The following is a 14,734-nucleotide window of genomic DNA, read 5'->3' on the forward strand; positions in this document are numbered from 1 at the left end:
CATGTCTAAGTAATAATTAGTTTACCTTGAGGAGCAGGTGTGGGGCTGTGCTACTTGAACTCCGTTTTAAAAAACAACTGCAATACCACATATGCAGAGTCTGTGTTTTTGTGCAAGAATTACAACACTACTAGTGCTGATCTACTTGGAGAAAGAGATGACATTTATTTGATTTTGACCTTTTAAATATGATTTAATTTAAATTTTGTGAAATTAAAACAAGACTATTTCTGATAAATGTCAGTCCAGGGAATATATTCAAATGTCTTTTTACAATGGTAGATAGATTTAGATCGATTTAAAATATTGGTCCAAGTTATTTCATCGATACCTACTACTCCAAGAGCAAATTTATATGCAATATTTGTTCCTAGCGTGAATGTAAGAGTATTTATGGGTGTTGTCGTGGTAATGTGTAAAATGTGAAACCACTTATTTAGTTTACATGAGATGTAATTTCACAAGAATCACATTTGTGTCGACCAAGTTCAGTTTGAAATGTGTAAGCTTAGAAATTGAAGATCTTTAGATCAACTTGACAAAAATAAGTGAAAAAACAAAAACAAATGTGTATCCCACTGCATCTGTGAATTCAGTTTAATCTGGATTGGAATATTTCATATGGAATAGTTTGATATATTTTGCTAATCATTTCTATATTTTATGAGAATATATAGTTATCTCCCTTTGATAACACGCCACATATATTTGATATATATAGTTTTAACATCGAAATATTTATTCTTCAACTGTTCAGTGGTGTGAGATAGTTTTGATTACTTCTCTGAGTGATAAATTCATTGTATTTCTTTGCAAAAGTTTGATGTTTTGAAGTTCCAAAAACATGTTGCTAGAATGAACTTTTCTGAGAAAAAAGATTGGTCACAGGTAGGATGCTTCTATGGTCTGTTTCATATTTCAACACTTCTTGGGTCAGCCTTTGAGGGTACATAGCTTTTCAGAGGGATTAATTTTGTTGTGATTCTGAGCAAATATGGAAAAATATTTAGAAAATGATATTTTTATAAACGTTTGACAAACCTGAGTTTAAGTTTACGGATTTGTCAGTGAATAAACAGAGTGAAGCTAGTCACTGAACCTAGTCACTGAGCTCCATGGCGTTGGATAGTAATATTCAATGAACATATATTTCAGAAAATGTAAAGCGATCACGTTGTCAAGTAATATTTATTAGGTTGTTTCCTATATTTATTGATGTTCTTGTTTCCCATTGAAGACCTGACACTGCCCTCCATGCAATTGTGAAAATGTGATTTAAGTTTCATAATTTCGAAACATGAAAATAATTTCCTATTTTGCTCAATCTGTGTTGCATCTGATTTTCAAATGGTATCAGGGATGTCATTTCCTAGAATTTGTAGAATTAGTATATCTTGGAATTTTCTATGATTTACCTTGTGCTTCATGCTGATTCTATTTGTGCGTGTCGAGCCATCTGGTGGCTGTCTTGGCCCATAGATGAAGTCTGGTGTTTAAACGTTTTGACACCTGATGGATGAACGTTCGGGTGCGAGACAGCCTCCATTTTGTGAGACGAGCACAGCTGTCTTTGATGTGAACACATCATCTTTCTACGTCTCAACACAATAAATTATTTTACTTTTAGATGTGTTTTGTTGAATGAATTATTTCTATAAATTAATTTAAATAGCCACGCTCTCCTTCTCCAAGTTCCTTGCTGTCCGGATTGTGGGGTAGCCAAGTGGTTAAAGTGTTCGTTTGTCACGCTAAAGGCCTGTTTGTTTCTCCCCATGGGTGCATAATGTGAAGCCTGTTTCTGTTGACCCTGCCAAGATATTGTTGGAATATTCATAAAAGCGGCATAAGAACCAATTGGCTCGATTACTCTGTCCTTAGTTGCCTTAGTTCCTTCTCAATAGACAAGATTGTCTGAGCACTGTTGTCGTTGGATTCCCATGATGGACTTGTTTTAATACATCTTCCATGGGAGTTAACTGACTATAAAATTTCAGTTTCCACCCTTCCCTAACTAGGCTGGAATTCCCTAGTTGGCTGGACTAACAAATCTATGCATAGTCAAATCAAAATTGTGTAACCAACTAGACATCCCGTTCTTAAACAACATGGATTTCAACATGCAGATTTCAGGCGACTGCAGGATTTGCAAAGCATTGGTACTGTCAACGGGGCGTCAACAGATATTTTGCAAATCTTTTCATGTTATTAATCTAGGTACTAAAAAACAGAAGTCAGCGATGTATATGTCAGTTATATGTGCCGACAGCCTGTAAATATATGAGTCTGCAAGGGACAGGGAAACAAGTGGTTAATATTATGAGCAATGCCCCTCGTAGTTGGGGTACGCCATCAGCTACGTCACCAAGTTTCCCGATCCATTTAAAAGAAAAGACTTCATTACTGTTTTTGTTCATAAAACATGCATTCAAATTACACATATTGTTAAATTCTGTAAGAGTAAGAAAGTCTCCAGAATCATAAACTATGTCAAACATTTGAAAAATACCCTTTTTCAAACCATTTCTTTCTGAATGCACGATTTTTTTTATTAATTTATTTGAATTGTAAAAAAATATTTTCAGACAAAACATCTTCAAAGGACTCTGCTGAGAGTCAGCAGTTAAATTATCTTAATAAAATATAATAAAAAGGAGTCCAGAGACTCTGAACCTGCAGTTATCTAGACTTGCCAACTATTATAGATTTGCATGGGCTGTATTGGATATATTTGTTTCAAGTTCTGTATGACTACGTGAGTGTGTGAGTGAATGTTTTTGTCTTTGTAGTTGTCTTCTTTGTGGTGTAAAAAACAACCCCAAACCCACACTTTATTTACTTTTTTTTATTTTTGGGATGTTTGGTATATATGAATTAAAAAAAATATATATTGTTTTCGTTTACAGAGGTGCGTATTCAGTCACACACTGCTTATTCAATCATTAACACACACAATTTAGACAATATGAAATCAGTATCAGCGTAATAATGCAACTCAAGCCCCGCCCAATCTATTATCAGCCAATCCGGAAACAGTAGTCCGTTAGTGGGCGTGGCTTATTTTTCGGTTGATGCAAACTTTAAACGCAAACAAGATTCCTTGGTTAGTCTTCCAATGCCACACTGTTACTTGCAATATATTCATGTCAGTCGACTCTTACAAGCAATGCAACCCATGCCTCTAAGGCGACTATGCCTGGCGTAAGAGGCGACAAACGGGATCGATTGGTCAGGCCCGCTGACTTAGTTGATGCATGTCATCGATCCCAACTGCGTGGATCGATGCTCATGATATTAATCACTGGATTGTCTGGTCCAGACTCGATTATATACTGACCTCTGGTCCAGACTCGATTATATACTGACCTCCGTCATATCGCTGGAATATTGCTGACCAACCAACAACCAACTTACAAGCAATGGTTTCGCATTATGTACGCACAGGGTTAATCATGTTGAAGAATACAATACGAAATGCCAAAACACTGTGAGTGAGTGGATGTAGTTTAATGCCGCAGTCATCCATAGATCAGTGGTCTGTAAATATTTGAGCATGGACCAGGCAAACCAATGATGTTGAGATTGAGTTGACTGGAACGCAAACGGATCCACTGGTCGGGGAACAAATAAAACCGCAGATACTAGTACCTGGGTAGTACCTACATATGTCTGTGGTATTACAGGTGATGTAGCGGTGATTTTTCAGCGTATCAATAGCGCACAACCACATCCTGTTATAGATGCGCATGCGTAGCACTTATATTTACGAATCTAAACATGACGACATGAAAAGTGTGTTTTGGGCGATTTATACTCTTAACAAACTGCTCAGCGGATGTTAATTTTGACGAGAGCAATTTTACTTCCCCTAGACCCGTGAAGATCCGGGGTAGAATAGGTCTTCAGCAACCCATGCTTGCCGTAAAAGGCGACTGTTTCTCGTAAGCGGCGACCAACGGGATGTGGTGGTCAGGCTCGCTGACTTGGTTGAAGCATGTCATCGTATGCAAATTGCGTGGATCGATGCTCATGATGTCAATCACTGGATTGTCTGATCCAGACTCGATTATTTACTGACCGCCGTCATATAGCTGGAATATTGGAGAGTGCGGCGTTAAACAACAAACCAACCAACCAACTTCCTCTAATAAACCTCACAATGTCCTCTGTTTTGTATTTATTTGCTACCGAGGACCAAGAAATGCTGTTTAGAGTCGTCACGTCACAGAATTCGACAACTCCGGCCGCATGGAACTCTGGGAAGGAGATTGGGCCTACGCCTGTCCCCTCATTTCAGTAGACGGGACTCCAGTCACGTTTTGTAGACGAACTCCCGCCGCTCAAAGCGACATCGGCATGTCATATCAGGCCCAGTTTAATGCCGTAACCCTGGATATGTTGGTACAAGAATCCCGATAGCTGTGGGAGAGAAAGTAGTGCAGAGGTCAATGAAATCTGTGAGTGAGTTGGGTTTAACGCCGCTTTTAACAGTATTCCAGTTATATCACGGCGTGTCAGCTTAATGTGGGAGGAAAGTCTTAGACGTTTACCAATTCGGTGAAACCCACGAGCACGGATATGGTGCTGACAAACCTAGAAACATAATAGGGGCGAACCGGCATTCGAACCCACAATCATATAGGTTTCTGGCGTGCCCAAAGGACGCAACTCTGCAGAGCGCTTTAGACGACTGGGCCACCCGTGCCCGCGTTACGAACCAGAGGACCTTGAAACAAACCTGTCCCCTGAATATCCAATATTGCTCGCATTCAACCCCCAAATGGACAAAATGTTCCTAGCATGCCGTGATTAGTTTTGATAAATAAAGACATTCATCGAAATGAGAGTACGCGTGTCCATCAGTATAAAAGGACAAGACGAAAACAAAATAATCACACAGGAAATTTCATTTTCGGTACTCACATTTTCCGATTTCGACATTGTCATCCTAGGTGACAGGTTTTACGTATCTACTACTTGTACTGAATTACTAGTATCTATAAGGGGGGTGCATGGTAGCCTAGTGGGTAAAGTGTTCGCTCATCACACGGGTATGATAACATGGGTACAATGTGTGTAGCCATACTTTCCCATAAATAGTTATAATCTGATTTCGCTTGAAGTAGCTTTGGCCATCCTATCCATCGATATTGTTCAGAAAACGGAAGAAATCATGGCCGTGCGGATGTTACCTAGACAGCTGTGGGTGCAAGATAATGTCCCTTCCCCTATCTGTATAACACCTACCGTCCTTGTATAACACCTACCGTCCATGTATAACACCTACCGTCCGTGTATAACACTTAACGTCCACGTATAACACCTACCGTCCGTGTATAACACCTACCGTCCATGTATAACACCTACCGTCCGTGTATAACACCTACCGTCCGTGTATAACACCTACCGTCCATGTATAACACCTACCGTCCGTGTATAACACCTACCGTCCGTGTATAACACCTACCGTCCGTGTATAACACCTACCGTCCATGTATAACACCTACCGTCCGTGTATAACACCTATCGTCTATGTAGAACACCTACCGTCCGTGTATAACACCTACCGTCCGTGTATAACACCTACCGTCCGTGTATAACATCTACCGTCCGTGTATAACACCTACCGTCCATGTATAACATCTACCGTCCGTGTATAACACCTACCGTCCGTGTATAACACCTACCGTCCATGTATAACACCTACCGTCCGTGTATAACACCTACCGTCCGTGTATAACACCTACCGTCCATGTATAACATCTACCGTCCGTGTATAACACCTACCGTCCATGTATAACATCTACCGTCCGTGTATAACACCTCCCGTCCGTGTATAACACCTACCGTCCGTGTATAACACCTACCGTCCGTGTATTACCCCTACCGTCCGTGTATAACACCTACCGTCCATGTATAACACCTACCGTCTGTGTAGAACACCTACCGTCTGTGTAGAACATCTACCGTCTGTGTAGAACATCTACCGTCCGTGTATAACATCTACCGTCCGTGTATAACACCTACCGTCCGTGTATAACACCTACCGTCTGTGTAGAACATCTACCGTCTGTGTAGAACATCTACCGTCCGTGTATAACACCTACCGTCCGTGTATAACCCCTACCGTCTATGTATAACACCTACCGTCCGTGTATAACACCTACCGTCTGTGTATAACCCCTACCGTCTGTGTAGAACATCTACCGTCCTTGTATAACACCTACCGTCCGTGTATAACACCTACCGTCTATGTATAACACCTACCGTCCGTGTATAACACCTACCGTCCATTGTAACACCTACCATCCTTGTATAACACCTACCGTCTGTGTAGAACATCTACCGTCCGTGTATAACACCTACCGTCCGTGTATAACACCTACCGTCTATGTATAACACCTACCGCCCGTGTATAACACCTACCGTCCATTGTAACACCTACCATCCTTGTATAACACCTACCGTCTGTGTAGAACATCTACCGTCCGTGTATAACACCTACCGTCCGTGTATAACACCTACCGTCCACGTAGAACACCAACCGACCATGTATAACATCTACCATCCGTGTATAACACCTACCGTCCATTGTAACACGTACCATCCTTGTATAACACCTACCGTCTGTGTAGAACATCTACCGTCCTGGTATAACACCTACCGTCCGTGTATAACACCTACCGTCTATGTATAACACCTACCGTCCACGTAGAACACCAACCGACCATGTATAACATCTACCATCCGTGTATAACACCTTCCGTCCATGTATAACATCTACCGTCCATTGTAATACCTACGACTGTGTGGAACACCTACCGCCCATGTATAACACCTACCGTCCGTGTAGAACACCTACCGTCCTTGTAGAACACCTACCGACCATGAATAACACCTTCCGTCCGTGTATAACACATACCGCCTGTGTAGAACACCTACCGTCTGTGTAGAGCACCTATTATCCATAAAGAAGCCACAATAGAACACCAACGATCAATATAGAACACCTACCGTCCATGTTTGGCACGTGTCATCCTGTATGAATCCCTGTATGTCGGTGTAGGTCTGATGAGAGCGGGTCCCGTCATGGAGAGCTTCACACAATTTACAGAATAAATTTTCGATGTGATTAGCGCTGCTCAGGCGATATTCTCGGGTCCAGTCAAAGTAACTGTTATAAGCAGTGTCATTTTTGTCCAGATACTTGAGGTATTCTGCCAGCTCCTGAATGGTGTTGAAATCACTGATGTCAATGTAGGAGTGTGGTGGCGCCACCTTACGGTAATCCCCGCCGCCAACCACAATTGGGATCTGCTGGTGGTTCAGCGGAGTTGCAAACTTTTCAGTGATGTAGTCGCGGCAATACGAGTTTTCTAAAGCCATATAAAATTTATAATGCTTAATGTCATCCATGTTTGTCAATTCATATTCACCACATTTCCCATACGTATCTACTTGGATGTGTTTTTGTAATTCTCTCACCACCATCTGTCGTCTCGCTTGGTCGCCGCAGTTACTGGCCACCCAGAAGACCCCCGCTGTCTTCGTGGCTGCAATGTCCTTGACATTGCTTGTTTTCTGGGGCAGCTTCTCTATGCTGAAATAAGGCAGCCGTATGTCACTCTCTGTCCTGTACGATGACGTCCAGTTGAACACTCCTCCGTACGACCGGAAGTCCGTGGCGATGTTAGGAGGTGGTTCGATATTGTACAAAACCCACACTTGGTCGTTTCTGCGATATTCAGGCATGGGATATCCTAAGAAATAATTCAGTAAATCCATCGCATGAAATACGACAGCGTGACTGTCAGCTATGGCCGACTTATCGCTGGTCAACACACAGTCAGACACAGGGCAGGGCGAAAATGCGGACTCGAAATTTGTTACCCAGGATGCATCACCAAACCATGGCGTCCAGAGCAAGATTTGTAATGTTCTGTTCAAGTTGGTTCTTTTATTGGGGAATTTCTGCACAAAGGTCCCGTGTTTCCGTGTAGCGTTCTTACGAAGTTTTGGTAACCACATCTCCGTTGTCGGCGTGAGTAGCCGTGACAGCGACGACAGCAAGACGACGTTGGTGATGAGGATGATAGCAAAGCAGTAGATACACGACTTCAGCTTCGACCGATGTCTTCCAGCGGTAACTTTGAACATGGCTGCAAGAAACAACAGTACGTGTTCATATAATGGATAGTACTATCAATGCGACAAACCACACCGATAAATGTAATTAACTATCCCGATCCCAGAAACATACAAATGAGGCCACTTGACAGAAACATTTAGCTAGAAATTCATACGTAACACTATCAGTCCCCGAGACAGTTTCTATTACCATGACAACCAGTCGTCCTATTTGAGGGTTAAGATAAGGGTGACCCAAATGCAATGTTTCCTGTCAAATATCAACGATTGTGAGTACACTTCCTGACTGATGATAGCTTTATAGTGCGAGCCCACTGAAACACAATGACGCAGTTTAACATGAATACCCCACTCAGACACAGTATACTGACTCCGCGCCGACCAGTCCTTGTTTTAGCCCCTTAATGCCGAGCGCCAGACAGGGTAACAACAAGTACCATCTTTTAACGTCTTTGGGAATGACACGGCCGGGATCGAACCACCGTTTATCGGCTCTCCGGGCGCACACCTATTAGACCACGGAGGTGGGTGTGGTGTGGTGTGGTGTGGTGTGGTGTGGTGTGGTGTGGTGTGGGATGGGGTGAGGTGACGTGGCGTGGTGTGGTGTTGTGTGGTGGTAATGTGAGTTAAATGTGGGTGTGGGGTAGTGGTGGTGGTTGTAGTCTCTCTTTTTTATTAATCCGTTCTCGAAAATGTTTGATTACCAAATTCCAGCAATATTCCAGCTATACGAAGGCGGTCTGTAAATAATCGAGTCTAGACCAGACACCATGATCATCGATCTACGCAATTGTGATACAATGACATGTATCAACCAAGTCAGCAAGCCTGACCACCCAATCCCGTTTGTCGCCTCTTACCACAAGCATGGGTTGCTGAAGATCAGTTCTTATCCGAATCTTCACGGGTCTAGTAGTAGTAGGAGGAGGAGGAGCAGCAGAAGCAGCAGCAGTAGTAGATTTGTAGAAGTAAGCTGACACTACTCTCACACAACTTTGTATGGCAGGTGTTGTTTCTTGAAGTAGCCACACAGTCCGATTACCCAACGTGTCATATCTCCATGCTCTTATGACAAGTACTCTGTGACATTGTAACCAGTTGAGATAGACAGAGATCGCCTGTGTACGTGGTAGATAACCCGGTTATCACTGACTTGTGGCTAACACGAAACCTAACACTCGCAGCATATACTGCTGTAAACCATGAGAGTTATATAGTCTGTCTTGCAGACCCTGAAACAAATATATCCAATAAAGCCCATGCAAGTCTATAATATTTGGCAAGTCTAGATTACCGCAGTATCAGACCGAAAATGAAGAAAGTCTCTTGGCAACATTTTCAAAAGGGAGGGGTAAAAAATATCAAAATTCTCTCTCAGATAATTGTACCGCGCACAACATACTACATTTGGTTTTCAAAAGTAGGGAGTCCGGCAAATCATTCACACAGTCTGCAGCATCCCCTTGCAGACCGGGAAGATCCGGGGAAGAATAGGTCTTCAGCAACTCATGCTTGCCATAAAAGGTGACTGTGCTTGTCGTAAGAGGAGACTAACGGGATTGGGCGGTCAGGCTCGCTGACTTGGTTGATGTATGTCATTGTATCCCAATTGCGTGGATCGATGCTCATGATGTCTATCACTAGATTATCGGGCCCAGACTCGATTATTTACAGACCGCCGTCATACAGCTGGGATATTGCTGAGTGCGGCGTTTAACAACAAACAACCAACAAACAGTGTCCCCCTTGCGTGTTCTATCTGTGCGCCTCCAGTACACAGAGCCATTCTTGTCTCTGTTCATGGAGCACATGTACCCAACTATACCACTCCGCGCATTTAGTTAATTAATTCACTTACAGTTCTTAATTGAAAAAAAACCCTGTAATTATTTTATCTCATTACTAAGTGCTTGAATCTGTTATAGACCGCCTTCGTGGTCTTATGGTAAAGCGTCCGCCCGGAGAGCGGAAGGTCCGGGGTTCGATCCCTAGCCGCGTCATACCAAAAGACGTTAAAAGATGGTACTTGTTGTTACCCTGTCTTGCGCTCGGCATTAAGGGGCTAAAACGAGGATTGGTCGGCTCGGAGTCAGTATACTGTGTCTGAGTGGGGTATTCATGTTAAACTGCGGCATGGTATCTCAGTGAGCTAGCACTATAAATCGGCATCAGTCCGGACTAGTACAAGCAGCCACACACACATACACGTGCATGCACGTCGCTATATAAGTGCAATAATCTTGGACGCGACGTTAAACCCCATTTCACCTCACCTGAATCTGTTATACGCTAATCTCTATACTGTCAAACTATCTTAGTTCACTTACATTTTTTCAATTTAAAAAAAATAATTAAACAATCATATCCCAGTACTAAGTACTTGAAAAAATGAAACTCCTATTAATCTCTTTATTGCAGAACTATCTAACGTTGTCCCAATCCAAACTCCCCTATGCCATTGATTGTCTCTCCCAACAGGTAAAACACGTCAGTGACGACGGGGGTCGCACCGAGCCATGGAGAAAACCACTCATGCATGGTCAGGCAACCCGGGCATGGTGAAGCTCTAAGAATTAGACGACAGGGGTTGTAATACAAAGGTGACCGAGTGTCTGCACAGTAGGACTGCGACGAATCCGAATTTACTACCCGGGTACCCTAACCCCTATTACGTAGAGGGGAATGTCCGAGTAACTCTCCATTCCTTAAAAATAATGGAGCGTTCAAATAATAGAATGACGTCACAGATGTGTTTTAACTTACCCTACCCGAGTACCCACTGTCGGTCTCAAGAGATACGCACGAAATGTCCCATTGGGCATTTTTTTACCATAGCCCTGGCAAAACGTATTTAGATACACGTATTAAACAATCTGGTCATGCATACATTGAAGCTGGATCAAGTTATATCTTTATTCAACCATATGAAAACTCAGGGAATGGGTGCACAGCCAGAAAGAAATGCAAACATTAGTGACTTGTAGGGTAACCATAGAGTTCTAGATACTTTTTGTCATTAAACAATATATCACGTGACTAACCACGGTTCAGGGTAGTCCTGTGGGTACCCGGGTCCTACTCAGTACCCACCCGACCCAGGTACCCGTCCCAGCCCTACTGCACAGTACATAGTAACACAGTCGACATGGCGTTCAAACCAGCAGGGACATGTGATAGTGTTATACGCTTCGATACACTTAGTACAGGGGAGGTAACGCTGGCAAGGCAAGCAGGAAAATATGACAAGGAATCAATATTGTTTACTGATTTATTGCCAGTCATTGGGTCTGGAGTGAATGGATCCAGAAATTATATTGTATACATTTGTATAATGGACACATGAACACCAAGTACATCCTATGTAGTTCCAGCTCATGGTTGTTTGCAGGGTAATGAACTAACGTGTAGCGTCATCTGTAATGCTTTGAATGAGCATATAGTGGTTTGAACTGAAGAGTAGCCATTTAGCCAGAAACAAAACTGTGTATACATACTTACGTAAATACGACACCATTCTAAAGGCAGTGACATCAACAGGTGTACATTCAGACAGTAGATGTCCTATAATACAAGATTGTGTAACAGTACACGCTCGCGCCTGTCTATGTCCACAAGCAACCCGAACGAGACTTGAGACACCACCTCGCGTGTGACTGACTGCGCGAGCAGATAATACATCTGGTGTCCCCGGGACGTCACGGTCGCCCACCCACGTAACTGTCGTCACAAGCAGGGGGTCGTGTCAGGGCAACATGAAGCATGTTTCAAGTTAATATTTAACAAGGATAGACGTCTATTTTTCATTTATGTACACGCGCAGCAAGACCAGCGGTTACTGTTAGTGCGCCTATTCTTCATACGGTGCTTGTACCATTCAAACATGTCGTTACGACAACTGCGTCTTTTCGAAATAAAACGAACGTTTAAGCTGACCATTAGCCATAATGACACGAAGACGAATTCTAAACGCCAAACTTGTAGAACACAACTGTGTGAATCATTAATGACATTGAACTCAGTTCACTTATTTCTCTTGTCAGTCCAGTCAAAACTCGATTAAACTTGTGTTCACTTCATTATACCCAAAGGGGCGACCAACTGCGGTGCGTGGGTTACATTGTCCTCCTAAATTTATACAAATTACAACAAGATGGCATATAAATGTACCAATGCTTGCCGTAAAAGGCGATTGGGTGGTAAAGCTCGCTGACTTGGTTAATGCTTGTCATCGTTTGCTAATTACGTAGATCGATTCTCATGATGTCAATCATTGGATTGTCTGGTCCAGATATTTACAGACCGCCGCCATATAGCTAGAATAAGTGGCATTTATCTAAATTTAGGTGAAATAAGTTAAGATTACATGTTGAGATTGGAAACACAATAATATTCCTCAGGATGAGAGATACTGCAAATTATATCTGAAGACAAATAAGAAGTTTGTAGAGATGACACCAGGTGAGGATGATAAGGGGACACTTGTCAAAGAAAGATCATCCAACAACTGAAAAAATTATCAACCCCATAACATCTACTGAGAGGCTTTATATACGCGGCATTGGACTACATATACAGTAAACTACGGTTATAACGAACACGCTTATAACGAACTGACGGATATAACGAATTTATTTTTTGGTCCCGGCCATTGCTGTATATATTTTGTATATATGCTTATAACGAACTACGGTTATAACGAACTAAAACTAGCAGTCCCTTTGAGTTCGTTTTAACCGTAGTTTACTGCAGATAAAACGTTTGTTATGTGAAATGAGAAAACATTGATTTGATATAAAAACCCTTGTAGGCAGGATATTATATAAAATATTCATATCTTTGTATTGTCTGCATTGTTATAAATTATGACCCGTGTCATTTGAAATTCTAGTGCTGTTAATAAACATATGAGGAACAGTTTGTAGTATTCTTTTTACTGTCTGACAAATGGGTGAAAAAAGGGATTTCTCCTTGAATCGTAGCTTGGTAGCACATGTGGGCAGAATAATCAATCAACCATGACTATAACGTCTAACAAGTGGAGGTCAAATGGAAGGACGCCATTCACACAGGACAAAACATTTCAAATGCAATTGAAAAGACACAAATGTCATATAGAGTTCGTTTTTCAATCATTGAAGAGCTACCTTTTCAAAGGCAGAAGGCATTCTCAGTTTTTTTTCCTCCAGTCAACTCGTGTCCCAGGCCCTGCATTGATTATGCCGACAAAGGAGGGCATATCAAGCCCTTGTGAATGTTCACTCTTGGAAATGTAGCACGTGGTCCAGTTAACACATGCTAATACAAGCACAACAGATTCATAATAGCGGGTGAAAGTGAAAGGATGACTGTTTCATTTCGCACGTACTTCCCTGTATGATTTCCATTTGATTACGAACAGAAACCTGATTACAGTCAAGTCTCGTTAATCCGACAATCGGCTTTAACCGACACTAATGATGGGAATCGATAAATCAGTGCTATTTAGACCCGTTAATCCGACAGTCTCGCACTCCGACATACCTAATGAAAACTTAAAGAAAAGAAAAGACTTGGCTGAAGTTCAAGGGTTCTACACCATTGAAAGCGAAACTAAAACACGAATTTTTTTAACAACGTAAACGTTTTAACAAAGTTTTACGACAAGCAAAGCGATAATTTCAGCTTCAGAAGAAAGACAATTTGAGTAGTATGTTATGTGATAATACACGTGACTTGTGGAAGGAACTGGGGCTAGTAATAGGAAGACTTTTATTCCAATGGAAGTGGTCAACAACGACGGTAATGTGTGTACCGACAAAGACCAGGTCCTTGAGCGCTGGGAAAAAGATTATCAGCAACTGTACAGTAATAATGAAGATACAGCTGGTGTGTTTGATGATGGACATCTCAGATGTGTAAAAGATAAGCTTGAAGAGCTTGCAACTCTAAACTTACAGATCAGATTTTTTAAACAGCCCAATCACTAAGGATGAAGTCCATCTCGCCATTGATAGAGCGAAGCTTGGTAAGGCAGCCGGCTAAGACAACATACTATCAGCTATGAAGTGTGTGTCGAACTGTTGTACAGACTTATTTCCAACAGTTTTCAGAGTGGTAAAGTCCCAGATGTTTGGAATCGAGGAACGATCAAGCCTATACCTAAGTCTTCGAAGGACAGTGACCCCCGTGACCCTCTTAGTTATCGACCTAATACTATTCTGTCCATACCATCTAATTGAGTGAGTACGGTTTTACGCCGCTTTTAGCAATATGCCAGCAATATCAGGGCGGGGGACACCAGAAATGGGCTTCACACATTGTACCCATGTCGGGAATCGAACCCGGGTCTTCAGCGTGACAAGCGAACGCTTTAACCACTAGGCTACCCGACCGCCTTGTCTGCAATCAGATCTGTATATGACAATGTCTTATGTTCTGTACAAGTTAATAATTATCAGACAAATATGTTTCGGGTTGATTTAGGAGTCAAACAAGGCTGTGTACTCTCATCTACGTTATTTGCTGTTTACATAAACGATTTGGCACTGGAGTTGAATAGATCCAATTGTGGGATTCAGATTGATTATATGAATGTCACCGTTCTTTTGTA

At 42.1% G+C, this 14,734-nt stretch overlaps 1 protein-coding gene across 2 annotated transcripts; it reads right to left on the reverse strand.

Annotated features, from left to right (window-relative positions):
• Window positions 1–4,161: 4,161 nt before the first annotated feature.
• On the reverse strand, window positions 4,162–11,830 carry LOC124141658 (alpha-(1,3)-fucosyltransferase C-like). 2 transcript variants are annotated; one of them, XM_046509698.2, is made up of 3 exons: window positions 11,640–11,830; window positions 7,012–8,156; window positions 4,162–4,416 (listed from the first exon to the last, which is right to left on the reverse strand). In XM_046509698.2, exons 1-3 carry the CDS (start codon window positions 11,674–11,676, stop codon window positions 4,357–4,359), a joined length of 1,242 nt encoding a protein of 413 aa, XP_046365654.2. In that variant the 5' UTR covers window positions 11,677–11,830; the 3' UTR covers window positions 4,162–4,356. The 2 variants fall into 2 exon arrangements, with proteins under 2 accessions (XP_046365654.2, XP_046365655.2); XM_046509699.2 differs by having other exon boundaries at window positions 11,644–11,829.
• Window positions 11,831–14,734: the final 2,904 nt, after the last annotated feature.

Source organism: Haliotis rufescens, unplaced genomic scaffold (genome assembly GCF_023055435.1).
Source record: "Haliotis rufescens isolate VD_foot unplaced genomic scaffold, xgHalRufe1.0.p SCAF_21, whole genome shotgun sequence".
Lineage (NCBI taxonomy): Eukaryota > Metazoa > Mollusca > Gastropoda > Lepetellida > Haliotidae > Haliotis > Haliotis rufescens.